The 14,999-nt window shown below is 38.4% G+C and overlaps 1 protein-coding gene across 1 annotated transcript in view; it reads right to left on the reverse strand.

The window, feature by feature from the left end:
* FREM2 (FRAS1 related extracellular matrix 2) overlaps nt 1–14,999 on the reverse strand; it is a 119,157-nt gene that overhangs the window by 4,870 nt on the left and 99,288 nt on the right. Inside the window, exons 17-23 of the mRNA XM_083885115.1 lie at nt 10,921–11,113; nt 8,559–8,663; nt 7,257–7,384; nt 7,033–7,167; nt 2,611–2,737; nt 2,240–2,427; nt 1,502–1,648 (exon numbers count right to left, since the gene is read on the reverse strand). Of these exons, the coding sequence (XP_083741241.1) occupies nt 1,502–1,648; nt 2,240–2,427; nt 2,611–2,737; nt 7,033–7,167; nt 7,257–7,384; nt 8,559–8,663; nt 10,921–11,113 (1,023 nt within the window). The remainder of the gene's footprint in view (nt 1–1,501; nt 1,649–2,239; nt 2,428–2,610; nt 2,738–7,032; nt 7,168–7,256; nt 7,385–8,558; nt 8,664–10,920; nt 11,114–14,999) is intronic.

The raw sequence follows: 14,999 nt of genomic DNA on the forward strand, positions 1-14,999 counted from the left end.
TTGTATTTTCTGCCAAAATTTTCAGAGGATTTAGTTTCCATTCCTCTCCACAGTCAGACTCTGTGGCTACCAAGTACAGATGAAGGAGGCTATGGCCTCAGCATGGTTTTGGTACTATTAGTACCAAAAGTCATACAAGTATCATTAGCTGTGGATGGGCCACAGAAAAGAACCTTCCAAGCACAATCTACCAAGTGATTAGGCCCTGGCTCTAATTCCCTCTAAACATAAGAAGGCAATTTTTTACTGCAAAGATGGTTGAACATTGGAACAGGGAGCCTGTGGAGTCTCCTTCCACAGAGATGTTCAAAAGACAACTGATCACGGTCCAGGGCAACCTGCTCTAGGTGATCCTGCTTTGAGCAGAGTTTTGGGACAGTCAATTTCCACAGGTCGCTGAAAACTTCATCCACTCTGCATGGGTCTCTGCAATCTGTGTGTGAGATGATACTACCTTCCTTCAATTTCTCTCATGTTTCCTGGATACATACCAGATTTGGCTTCCACAAGGTCCAGTAGGCTTGTCTGAATACTGTCCTAAAGCTACTGTTAATTTGAATGGTTGCAGTCCAGTTTTGTCATTTTGAAAAACAGCACATTTTCTATTTTAGTCTTGTTTTTCCAAGTATTTTTCAGGATATACTTTTGTTTCTTCATATTCTTATATTTGGACAGGAAGAGGACCAAAAATCATGGCATTAGAATCCATGGAAATGGATTCTTCACATAAAAAATGAGAACTCATTGTCCCAGGGGGAGATTTGAAACTCTTTTTATACCTTTAAGTAGGCCTTTTTGTTAAATACTCTACTGCTTACAGTGGAACCTTTAATACTGAAGTGGCCAGGAGTAGAATCAAAGTCTCCTCCATATTTTCCTACTAATTTATACACTTGAGTTGTGCATATAGTTTTGCAAATACTAGAGACAAATAGCGAAGAGAGAACTTTTTGGCTGGGTTGTATAGATAACAGGGCTGAATACACACAACTGAAGGATTATATATAATTAATAAATAGTTGCACCCTTTAGTTGTAAATTTTTAGGCTTTCCAGTGCTTCACACTGTGCAAGTTTGAAAGGAAAGAATTGTACAGAAAATGCTGAGTATCAATTTGATGTTGATTAACTTCACTATAAATGCTTACGATTTTTAATTTTTTGGCTTTGAGAAGTGAGACGGGAAGCAGTAAGACAATGCTGTGCAACAAAAATCTTACTAACTTCTTAAAAGAAATGTAGAAGAACAATTTGCATAACTTCTGGTTAGCCTGTGGAATTGTACAAGAGAAAAGCAAGAGTATCCCTACGGAAACACTTTAATAAGTGTTCCAGATTTTATGCCTAGAAGTGTCTAAGCATCTATAATTGTGTTTGACTGTCACTGGAATCAGAATAAATCTTTTTCTTGGTTTCAATTTGATTTACAGTTAACAACAATACTTGTGCAAGTGTTTCTTCCTTGGTTCAGTAATCTTGGTAATAAGCTGCAGAAATCATACCTGAAACAGAGGAGTTGAGTCTACTTTAAATCCATCAGAGCCTGGCTGTTTAACTAATGGAATTGCTTCAGGATCGTCTATTGCAAGTTTTGCATTAAAAAGTACATTTCCAAAGCTTGTGGCTTGTGTCTCTGGCTGAGCTTTGTCCTGCATGGGGGGAAAAAAGGTTTGTGAAACACAGATTTATTTCTTTGAGGAAAAACAGTTTTAGTATTAACTTGCAATGTATAAATTGTGTAGTTTAAACGTACTATTGTCTAAAGAAGCTATGTTTCATTTCATTAACAGACAGTCACATACATTTGTTTAGCATATTATATAATTATCTTACTTAGTGTTAACTCTAAAAGTTGGGCATCAGGTCTGTATTTACCTGGGGTTACTCTATAGTTATTTTCAGGAAGGGAATTAGATCATCCAAGCCAACTTTAGAGGTATTTCTCTTTCCCTATGGACTACAGAGGCAACCTGGATGACTAACTTTGCAGTATACACTAGATTTAGGGTGGCTAAATATGAAACAAATTCCAATCCTTCATTCACTTGCAAGTCTCCTAAAATTCTCTCTGTGGTCCGTGGATACGGACAATGCAGAGAAAAAGTGTATCTTGGGATTCTAACTTAGATCAAACAGTTGGGTTTTGGATAAAAGACAAGTTAGAAAAAAAATATTAAAAAAAGTAATAATAAAAAATATATTTATATATATATGCATCCTCCCAGAATTAGAACACTTACCACAATCTTAAACCTGTACAGAAGGGATGGCGAATCAGCAAGGCAGCCATACTCAGTGTTGGATGGATTATATTTGGGTACATATCCATCAGCTCCTGTGCACAGGAAAACCTTCTCGATGCTACAGTAGAAGGAATCACCCAAATTCTGCACTGGATCCACCATCACTCGACCGTATATGATATCACCTGTGAACAGTGAACACAGTTCACATCCAGTTAGACTGGAACATTTAGCACAGCTCTGAGGCTGAGCTAATAAAGCCTTGTCAAGAAGCTTAATGCAACAAGCACAAACCCTTACTCCTGTCCTGTTTTGACAGCAACAGGATCTTGATAGTGTGGAACAAAATTAAATGTGCATGATCGTACCTTCTGAGAAAGCAACATCACTTTCTTGCCCAAAGCCCATCGAGCCATCAGACAGCCACAGTGTCTTTTTGGAGAGGAGGAACATCTGGGTGTTCAAGCTGAACTCAGCAGCCACTGGGTCACTGACCTAAAACCACAAAAGCATAAGGCTCTTACAAAAAAAAAAAAATTAATGAAAAAAACATAGCATGATCTTAAACTCAAACTCTTAAAGCATGATCTTCTCCCAATGTACATTACTTAACAGCTCTGCACCTCTACATGCAATAATACAGTTTAACAAAAAGATCTCCTGGAACTAGAAATATATTTCTATTTCTTTTATATACAAACAACCTCTGGATTATCTGCATCTGTGATATTTGATAGGATTCTAGGTTAGTTTCTTCCCATTGCATTTTTTCAAATCCCAGCTAAGGAGGTGTCCAGGGCAACTTATGTATGGGGGTAATACGAGGAAAATCTTTCCCTCAATAACTTGTCTCTGACTCATCACAGCCTGTTTTCTCTATCCCATTTTCATTCTTACACACAAGTGCCACCTCTGCTTCTGATCCTCTATCAATAATTGAAAGCACATATTGCTGAGAATTTATTTGCAAGTATCAGTTCTTCTAATGTGCTGCAGGATATATCAGATCATGCATGTGAAAATGCACCAAACCATTTGAACATCTTTTTATGCTAGTATTTATCTTTATATATTTGACACACTTATCTATGGTTCTTCCTCAATTACATAAAAAGTACAAATTTAATCAATACTATCAGCAGCAGTTTTTCATGGGGCCATAAAACAAAAGAGAAAAGGTAAACCTTAAAGGGACATGGCATAATAAAAGGGAAATTATACAGTGAATAGAAGAACTGGGGGAGCCTAAATTTCAGAAGGATGCAAGGAAATGAGGAAACAATGTGGAAGACACATATATCTGAAAAAAAAAAAAAAAGGAAAAAGAAAAAATAACAAGAGGCAACAACAACAAAAAAAAGAGAAGCTAACATATATATATATGTATATTTATGTATATATATACATATAATTGTGTAGACAGGAAGGAAAGGAAACAACAAAGACAACATTCTTGCTGGCTCATGGACAATGGTCCATTTCACAAGAGAGTCCCAAAACTATCAAAGCAACAGGATCTGGTGAGAAGAATGTACAGCTCAAACCTTTTTATAAATGGAGTGCTATTCTTCGGAAAAAAGAGCCTTACCCTCATAGCTTTTGCAAAGGAAAAAAAAAAAAAGATAAAAAAAAATCATTCCCTTGGAATGCTTCTTTCTAAATGCCTGGAAAACAGGCCATTGGGTTGCAGTTCCATAAATACTTGATTAGCACAACTGTTTTCCAGCTGTGTTATTTATGACAGTAGTTTAAGTGTAATTATTTTCATGGACATTTGAGGCATTTTACATAAGAGTTTTTAAAAAATAATCTGCGAGGATCTCCTGGGTGAGAAGATAACTGTCAATTTATTCTGCCTATTTGTACGTTCATCAACTCTGCATATGGACAATGTGGGGACACTGCAGATCACCCATGGGATCAAAGCTCATGTAATACTTGGTACCTCAAGGAACAGAGCACTCTTGTGATTGATCCATTCCAGGGCAACAAGTATCCTGAGTATGGACGGGTTCCTGTCAGGAAATAGTCATACACATTGAAAGAAAGGAGATGATGAAAGGATTTGTATAAAGCAAAGCTTAGAGGTTGAATATTGTTCATTCTCAGGGCATCCCAGAGTGAGACAGTGGTAATACAATCCTCACTACAGTTCCAGGCTACCTGCTTCACTACTCAGGGGCCATGGAGAGAGGAAAAAGGAGACATGCAGATGATACATATTAAAAAGAAATGTTGAACAAGTAGGAAAACATCACATTTTCTTATTGATTCTTAAAATGGTTCCTCACTTTTGACCAGTGAAAACAATTGCAAAGGAAATTAGAAGAAAAAGTTTCTGAGGAAATGAAAAGCCTCATATTAAAAAGCCCAAGAAGATAATTCAGTGTGGGACCTGGAGCATTAGACTAAGAATTGGAGGACACAACTCTTGTCCTGCCTCATTAGTCTTTGCAGTCAAAAGCAATTTTGGTCCACTTGTGACATCTACACTCACTGCTTTCAGGGAGTCACAGAGTTGTTTGGGTTGGAGGGCACATTTAAAGATCATCTCACTCAACCTGTCTGCCATGGGCAGGGACACCTTCCACTAGACCAGGTTGCTCAGAGCCCCATTCAGCTTGGCCTTGAACACTGTCAGGGATGGGGCGTCCATAGCTTCTCTGGGCAACCTGTGCCAGTGCCTCACTGCCCTCATTGTAAAAAATGTCTTTTCATCCAATCTAGACATACCCTTTTTCAGTTGCCCCATATCCTGTCACAGCAGCCCTTGGTAAAAAGTCTGTCTTTCTTACAAGCCCTGTAAGATGTTGGAAAGTCACAACAAGATCTCCTTAGCTCATTCTATTCTTCAGGCTGAACAACCCCAAATCTTCTCAGCCTTTCTTCATAGTGGAGGTGTTTCAGCTCTTGGACCATTTTCCTGGTCCTCCTCTGACCCCCTCTAACAGGTCCATGTCTTTCTAGCACTGGGCACCAGAGGACTGGATGCAGTGGACCTGTGCAAGGTATCAAGTGTTCCCTAGCTTAAGGAATAGCATCCTTCAGTCACATCCTTCAGTATTTTTTTTTTTCATTTGTAAAATGTGGATACCAATGCTTATTCAGTTTTGCAGAATGACTAAAAAATCTTAGTGGTAAAGTGCTATATACTGTCTACTTAATTTGTGCTATTGTACTGCTGCTTTTTTGGGACCTGCTTTGGGACATGGTGTTTCAGTCTGTAATCAGATGGAAAAATTATCAAGGGCCACAGAAAGCCTAAGTCCCTTTTACTAAGAATATCTCAAGAAAAAGAGCTGGTCTTGGCTTGAAAATTGTTGGTGATAAGGATTTAGCTGGCCATAATCTATGACATTGTTGCAACTTTGCACTTTATGCCTATTTTGATTGATGTACCTGAAGCTTCCATATATTGTATTATTAAAACTTCATCTGATATAATAACCCCTACAGTGTCCATTTATTTATTTATTCTAAGGCAGTTCTAATTCTTAGCCATTGCTTTTACTTGTAGGCTACTTCCAGTTAAGAGTTATGTCTCTTCGTAGGCTTCTTTGCCCATTATGCGATAATTTTTGCACATTTTTTGACATTTCTTTGAAATATTAACATCTTATTGTTTATACTAGGATCAGGAAGAAGTTGTGGTTTAGCATTGCTATGAATTGCTTTAGAGTCCCTAGAAGTAGATTAGAAATGCCAGACAAAGGCTGAAGTGCTGAACTAGTATAAATTCCCCTCATCCATTCCATTCAAACTTCTCCAAAATGTTGAAATGCAGTTAGCTCAGAGAAGGCAGGTTTCACATCAGATCATGTATCATCTCTCTTCTTTGCCAGGACTTAATGCCCTATCAGGAATCATCTGTTCTCCTACAGGTGGCATAATGCCAAATGAAAGCATAAAGACTGCATACATTCCCTTGTGTACTCTGGCTAAGTCAACAGAAAAGTGATTGTGTACCCCTGACTGACATGGATTTATTCTGTAAGATGATTTAATAGCATAATCTATACCATTAATGAGCATGAAACCACAGCTACACTGTTCCAGTATTAGCTGTATTGGCTCCGAATAACAGAAATTATGTAACTTCCTCCTTAGACATCCCAAGGTCACACTAGCCCTTTTGATAACCTGGAAAGCTGGTGCTTTATGTTCTCCTAACTATCCAACATGACCCTCAGTTTAAACTGATGTTTTCTACAGTGGAATTAATTTCTCCATAATTTGTTCCCAGCTACAGAGCTCCACAGCTGGGCTTTGAGAAAGGTATGCTGTTTGCCTGTTACCATATGTTCCCATATGATCCAGTCCATATTTCTATAGACTGGATTTGTTTTGGTCACTTTTGTGAGTTTTAAAGCTAAGCATTTTACCAGTGTTGCCAATCTACACCTCCCTCCACAGTCAGTGAAGGAAGTTCTACCTTAGGACTGAATGAATATTCTTATGAAGGTTCCACTTTCAATACCAGAGACCTAACTCTGATTTTGTGTCAGATGAAAACTTTTTGATAAGTTTTATATTTTACTAATTACCTGATAAAACTATTTACTACCAAAGCTAACAGACAAAAAAAGAATTCCCAAATGTTAGTATTGCATCACAGTAACTCTCCCTAAACCAACGGTTATTTAGCAGGAGAGGAGTATGTGCTCTCCCACCAATTTAGGAATGCCTTGTTTATTAGCAAGAAATTCAGTTTCTAGTACTCTTATTACGAGACCAACAAATGGGAATCAAATTAGAAAGGAAACGTGACGAAGATGTCATTGGAACGTTACCTGCTGGAATCGGATGTCCAGATCAAAAGTGATAGGCTCTCTGGGATTGCAGATCACAGGCAGGCTGTACTCCTGATGTGGGGCAGTGGTGCAGGCTATCAGCTTCACTGTGTACATTCCAGAATAGTCTCGAACCTGGACACAGAGAGAGGGGGAGCTGCACCACCCACATCCCAGCTAACAGGCTGGGGTAGTAGAGGACTTAGCGAGGGCTGAAGTTTTACCGCAAAGTCTGAAACGAAGCTCCACTGCTGGACGGGCAGGTTGTAGGTCGGCTCGCTTCGGATGAGGCTGAGGCTAAAAGTGAGGCCCGGCTGGTCAGCTGACATAACCATGGAAGTTAGAGATGAAGCTAGAAACATGCCAAAGAGAGAGATTTGTCACCCTTAGTGTTTCATTGCAAACTCTCAGAGCCTGAAAAACATTCCCAATAATTCATGAACATAATGCCATAGCTGATGTTAATACCTTCACAGGGCACTGGGTTTTATTAACTGAAACTAAAATCAATTACTGTCAATTCAGCTGGGTCTCCTTGGTCTCCTTGGTTCTCGTTCAAGTGTCTATTCAGCAGCTGTTTTGGGCTACACAACGAGAACTGTATGAAGGATAAATTTAAGAGACAGTCAAAATGGTGAGAGTGGGGTAGCAGAGATCTATAATCTCTTCTGTTTTAAACTTAGAATGCCAGCCCAGGTAAACACAACATAATTTCTCTTAGTAATTGAACACTTTTGTCTCCACCTGATAGGCAAAACCAAATACATTAGAGGACAGCTGAGAAAAAATAGAAGCACCATGAAGGACTTTTATGGGTTAAAAACACCTGAGTTAAACTAAAAGAGATTTCCTATTTTTTTTCTCTTCTCACTGTTGTTCAGCAGATTTAATTTAATTAGATATTCTTTTCCATGGCTGGCATTCATGCTCAGATTTATGTCTGTAGACAGACTTACACCTGTAATTATTCTGAATAAACGCAGTGGGGTGGCTTTAAACAGATTAAATTGCAGGAACAGGTCCTCAGCAATAACTAATTGAATGTCAGTGAGAGCGTTATATTAACAGAGTGATACAATGCACACACAAGACTTTTTCTTGCTCTTTGAAAAAGGTATAAATAACCTATAAAAGCTTCAAGTTAGAAAAGAAATTTTAATGCTAAGTACCTAAGGCAATATAAGTAAATAGTAATTATACCTATGGGGTTAAAAACACATATCTATAGATCCCTAATGGACACAGTGGTGTAGGACTTCATCCTCCATATATCAGGTTCTTGATCAAGTGGAACTATTTGCCTTCCATCAGATTAATGTATATTTCAACAAGTTTGACAACCTGAATACAGTCATCAATGACAAGTAAGAAATCTAAAGCAGAGGAAAAGTCTGTATCTGAGGAGCACAGTATATAAAAAAATATCAGCCATCAGAAGCAGAAATAGGAAAAAAAAAAGAATAGTATCAAATTTGTGAAGGGTGTCTTTATTTCTGTAGTACTGCTAAGGGGTAGGTTACACTTACCAGGATGGGACATAACAAACAGCCCATGAAACCGGGCTTCGGTCTTGAAGTTGACAACCAAGCGCCCCTCCTCGCTGATGCGCATGCTGGTCGGGAACAGCGAACCTGCCAGCAAAAAACAACCAACAGGTGTTTGTGTGATTTTTTTTCTTTGGTGACAAAGAAATCACACTCCTGTGACACACCAGACCCACTATTTCATCTACCCTTGCCATGTCACGTGTTTGGCGGGGCCCGCTGGTACTTTTTGGGTTGACTCCAGATTCTTCTCAAACAAGAATTTACACAGCGAGGCCTTGAGTTTTCAGGATGTGATGCAGCTTCCAAAGCATATAGGGAACTTCCCTGCAAAGCCATGCTTTTACATGTTACTATTGACAGCTACTCTAGTAGGCTGAGGAAAATCCACACAGCGGTCTGTGCTTGGGTTCAGGCAGCATGGTCAGCTGCCAGGGGGTTCTGCAGAAGGAAGACTTTTGTTTTCACCAGGTATTCAAGCTGACTCCTAACAATGAAAGCTGTTTCAGAGACACCCTTTATCAGTGTCTTCCTGCCTACTGTGCCAAGGCAGCAACCATCAACATCAGCTGGAGCACCTGTTGGGACTTCCACAGCAATCTGCTCTAGGATGCTGCAATCTGTAAAACTCTTTCTGACAGGCTTTGCATTGCTGGCAATTTTTGGCATGAGTTTGGCACAAAACAGGCCTTACATATTCTAATTTCAGATTACAAGATCTTGTTTACACATCAGAAGTGGTTTACTTCTGTAGCTTGCAGCCAAGACCCTTTTACTCTGGAGTTCTGCAAAGCTTTAGAGTTCAGGCATCTCCTCCAGCGCTCCCTTCCAAACAGCCAGCAATGTATCACCATTCTGCTTGCCAGGAAAAAGACAGAAATAGGAATGTTCCCCCATGAATGTGCTGGAAATCACACCAGTGTGAATGTATGCCACCTGTACAAAATAATCTGTACCAATCATATTTCTTGGTACAATAGAAATAACTATATATTCATATATGAACTAGGGCTTTAGAAAACCCTGACTGCTCTACAGTGTTACTTAGAATTTATGTAGGGCAATGATAAGAATTGAGAGGTATGGAAAGAAACTGGAAACTACTTAACCACTCTCTGCCCAGAAAAACAACTGCTGAAAAAGTACTACCCAAATGAGACTGGGATATGTTGGGGGCTGTTTTGTACTAGTTGTTTTCAAAGGTAAGTGACAATGTTCAGCACTTCCAAAGATGTGGCCATCAGCTTCCTAAGCAGAGAAATTAAAAATATAAAGATGGGAAATGGTGGCATAGATGCACCACATAACTGCTGAGACAGAGGATTAGATCTGGTTGTTATTTGGTGATTAGCACATCACATGTGGCATGTGGCTTATTCTTTAGGCATGGATGATGTGCTTCATCCTTCATGCACTGCAGATTCCCCTTACTGCTCCTCATTTCCTGCTCTTAACATAAGGACAGAAATGGCATAGCAATGACTTCAGTAGCTCATATACAGAGTTAGCAGAAGCAAAAAGTGATTTTAGCTTCCCAGGAGTCCTGAAATAGTGTATGTACGTCATTACAGGTGTTACCTGTATTCTACCTTAGGTTGAGAGAGATAGGAAACACCTGAAGTGTAATGCTGGGAAATATGAAGTAAATTTACATAAAAAGAACAATGCAGCACACAGGTGTAACTATATATTTTAATCTTGCACACATCTGTATGTGACACATCTACAGTGACATCTGTACGTCACTATTTGTAAAAAGTAAGTTAATTTTTTCAAAGGATAAATTCTGCAATGATAGATTTTGATTTGTTGACTACTAGTTATACTCACAAACATTTACTGACAGTATCTAACATATTATAGAATGTCTCAGAGTTTACTACTCTCACACAAAGGACAGGCCCCCATTACACAGCTCTGTTCCTTTTGAATGTTTCGTAACATTTTCAAAATATCAAGTTTCTGAAACTGGTCATTCATAGTCAGAAAAAAGAATGGTATCACAGAAAAGCTTCCATTATTTTCATTAAAGTGCAAACATCTCGTGTGCTAACAGAATTTAGTTACATAATGTACCCTGAAGTTCTGAGTAGATATAAATGTTTTAAATTTTGCACATGTACTTCAAATATAACAGTACAATTGCCTTTCTTTGCAGTAAAAGAGCTGATGTCAACTTCACTCGATTTTCATAAACACTCCAGCAGACATCTGTGAATGCTAGGAAATGACAGACTGCAATTGATAATAAATGAAAGTCTGAAATTTTTTTTTAATATTGGAATGATTGAAAAACCATCCTGCTGTGTGCAGACTATACTCTTAGCAGGAGTTCTTTACCCACCTTGGAGCTCTGCTTCAGGTGGGCTGCCGATCCCATCCTTCCACAGGATGGCAGTGTCATACACAAAAGTCAGCCGGAGCTCTGACTGCAGGTCGAAATGCTGCCAGCCCCCGATGCCCACAGGAGAGTGGAAAACATAAGAGACGTACAAAGGGACTCTCAGCGTGACATAGGACTGCACTAGGTTGAGAACCTACAAAAACCAGAATTGTACATTAGGGTTAGTGATCATGTAAGGCAAATGCAAGAGAAAAGGAAGACAGAACTTGAAATAAATGCTGTGACTCAATCAAATTCTCTCTCTTTGTAAATTACAGGTGAAGTGCAAAACCATGTTTCAGTGGTTTTCAGCTGAGCTTACATAACTTCAAGTTTCATCTTTGTACTTCAAACTGATAAAACACAATCCCCTCGATTTTGACTCATCATTTTTGGTCAGGTTTTTTAAGTATATAAACAACACAGCTACAAATGAAGGCTTTAGAAATTTTTCAAATATGCTTTTGCATTTGCTCTGTGGTTATGCCTTAACCAACTCTTTTGCTTACATTCTTGTCACAACCAACTAAGAAACTCTTCTGGATGATGCTGAAATTGCTCGGATGTCATTGCAAGACTGAGTCCTTAGACTCTACTTAATCCCCTCTGGAACTCTTCCTTTGTGGATGGAAAATAGTTAACATGCAAACACAGAAATCATACTGTACATCACTGTCTGGAGGAGCTAAAAATAAAAAGCAAGCTGATATGGATTTAAAAATAGAGCCTTTATTTATATATTGTACCAAACAAATGTAATTATCTAAGACTTTATACATATTTTCATGAAAAAAGACAAGAAGAATAGTGTTGGTAAACTGTCACCTCTTCAGATAGCTCTTACATGATACATGGATCTAAACCTGTCTGAAGAGACTTTGTGTTTATGTTTGGTTACAAATACTTCATCACTCATGTATGTCTGACTAGAAATGTGCAATCCAGATCCTTATAGACCTGGATTTTCTTAGAAATACATGGGAGGAAAGTCATTGAGATGATCTCCCCATGGGAAACTTTTCAAAGTCATAAAAGCTGTTGAATACTCATTTAGTTCCAACAGAAATTCCATATATAAATTTGCACATCTGAACATTTTCCTGATTAGCTTACATCCTTCTAAAGAGTGTTTTGTACTGTCAAAAATCCCCAGCATTCAAGGAAGCTAAAAAGCTGGGTTCAACAAGCAGCAAGTCAAGTGGCTGAATGACCATCACCTTACAGCTGCTTTACACTTTGCAATGCCTGGCAGAACTTTTACTAATATAATTTACTGCTTGCACTAACTAAATATTTTGACCTAATGAAGGACTTAATTAAGGCAAATGTTCATAGTTGCCACAACTCACTTTCACATGTGACTTTCCTTGATCTGCACTCTGTGTTACCAAAATGTTTTTGATTTACATTGTTTGACTCATTCCATAACACATGCTAGCATTTAGACAGTAGTCATTTGGAAACACACAGTATTCCAGAATCAAAGAATTTTAGAGGTGGAAGGAATCTCAGGAGATCATCCAGTCCAGCCCACCTGCCAAGACAGTGTCACCTAAAGCGGGTTACACAGGAACATGTCCAGGTGGGTTTTGAATGTCTCCAGAAAGGGAGACACCATGATCTCCCTGGGCAGCCTGTTTCAGTGCTCTGCCACCCTCTGTGTTCTTTCTAATGGTGTGGTGGAATGGTTTTTGCTTTAGTTTATGGTCATTGCTCCTTGTCCTGTCACTGGGCACCACTGAAAAGAGTCTGAAAAATAAAACTGGTAGATGAGATGCTACAGTTGTGGATTATATTAATGCTTCTTTGTTGGTTTTACAGAAACAAAATCAAGAACTTCTATTTGGAACAGAAAAAAAAAGTTTTCTCTATATATTGGATGACCAATTAAAGTTAGACAAAAATATTATTTAGTACCACTTAAGTTGCAAGTTTATCTTTGGGATACCTGCATGAGTATCTGAGCAATTATTTTGGACACAGATTCTTTAAATTGTTCCAAATAACAACATGATATTCTCACTTCTATAAAAAAAAAAAAAAAAAAAAGTAGTGATGATGCAGCTCTCAAGTGTCTTATGGTTGCTTTTGATTCAGGGGTAGTCCTAAATTTTTTTCATTTCCTGAAGCAGTATCAAGGACTGAATGAATAAATTTGATTGCACAAAAAATGTGTTAGTATTGTAAGGTCATCCCAGGCAAACTGTGTTGGCTTTTCTCTGTGTGTTTTCTGTTCTATATTTGCATGCTGTAAAGTAAGAATTAGATATTGAAGCCAGGGATCTGAAATTTAGTGTGCTCATAAGAAGAGACAAAAGTATGTGGAAGAGGATTTAATACACATCCATTATTTTCTTAAATAGAAGCATACATAATGCTTCATGATAAAGTAGAGGACTGGAATATCAAAGTGAGAATTTAATGACCTTGAGGATTAGAATAACAGTAGTGAGATGAAATCTTATAGCTTAAAGTATGAGGTAATAGAAACCAGTCACAGGGATTTCTCTAGAAATGAAAGACATTCATTAGATACAATAGAGGGGAAAGAAATGTTGTTATGTGAGTTGATCACATCATAACTATGACCTTCCTACCCTCTCCATGTGCTATGATCCTAAGATAAACTGAGGAATGGGGTGGAAATTAGAAGCATGCATGCCATTATACAGAGCACTAGTGAGAGCTTATCTGGAACAGCTTTGATCATCCATGCTTGAAAAAGTCTAATTTGCATTGTAGACTGCAGAAAAAGAAATCAATATAATCAGAGGAATGGCAAAACTATCTGATGAGAAGAGTCTAAAACAGCCATGCTGTTGAGCCCAGTACAACAAAGGCTGAGAGGGAATAAGAATGCTGTCTATGTACATCAGGAGACTAAGTGCAGAGAAGGGCCACTGATGATGAAAGATAGTGCTGACACGGGAACAAATGGGCATAAGATGGCCATGACAAACAGAGCCTAGAAATCAGAAGAGCTTCCAGCCCTCAGTGTGGTGACATTCCACAAGAATAGTGGGGCCATGAAATCCTGTTAGGTTTTTGACTAAGTTTACTAGTGTTGGAATGACATTATAAAGACATAAGGCAGAGGCCTGGATAGGATAGTCCACAAAACTCCCTCCACCTTATGACACACCAAGCTACAAAACCACCCCTCATTACAAAGCTTTTCTTGGATTTCAATGTATCATTGGCTCTTCATGTGTAGTGTACATAAAGCAGTCTACTAATGAGACTTTTAAGCCATATTTTAGGTTTTCTTGCTTACAATTGATGGGAAGTGTTCCAACACTTCCATAGTGTTAAGAGAGCTCAGCTTATTTGTACTGGTTGAAATCTAGTAGCAGGATCCCTTCTGGGGCAAGTCTGCCAAAGAAACACTGCTCCTTTGACATAATTAGCACTGCTGTGAAGAGAAATCTGAAATCTCTCAATTTCTAGGACTATAGAACTTAAAAAGTTCTTCCGTTTTAGTAAAAACTGCTAAAAAAAAGAGGTGTTTTGCCTCAGGGCATCAGAGCTGCCTGCCTCAGCCTGGGAATTTATTTGTGTACTCATGTGCTTCCATCAGTATTGCTGCCCTTTCGTGTGATTCATGGCATAGATAGGAGAGGAAGGATTTCTTGCTAAAAGCTTGTTGAGTTTTTATGCACACACCCCCTTCTACAGGCACTCATGGATTTACAGGTCTGGAGGAAAATCTACAACAATGATAGTCAGAGAATTACTGAATAAATAATTCTCTCTAACAGTAAATGAAAACTTTTAAGACCCTCTCATTCCTACAAGGGGGAATCTACCCTTAGGTAGACAGAAGAGAAAAATCTCAAGACATGGTATATGAAAGGATCTTTTTGATAAAAATAAAATAAAATAAAATAAAATAAAATAAAATAAAATAAAGAGGAAGTCAACTGCAGAGTAAAGCTGTGTCAAATTGAGCAGACACAGCCCTGCCCCCAAATGAATCAATGGAATGTGTTACACAGATGGAGGAGTTTGACTTCTCCAGCCCTCCTAATAATGCTGTTTAG

Source organism: Zosterops lateralis (genome assembly GCF_965231275.1).
Source record: "Zosterops lateralis genome assembly, chromosome: 2".
Taxonomy (NCBI): Eukaryota; Metazoa; Chordata; class Aves; order Passeriformes; family Zosteropidae; genus Zosterops; species Zosterops lateralis.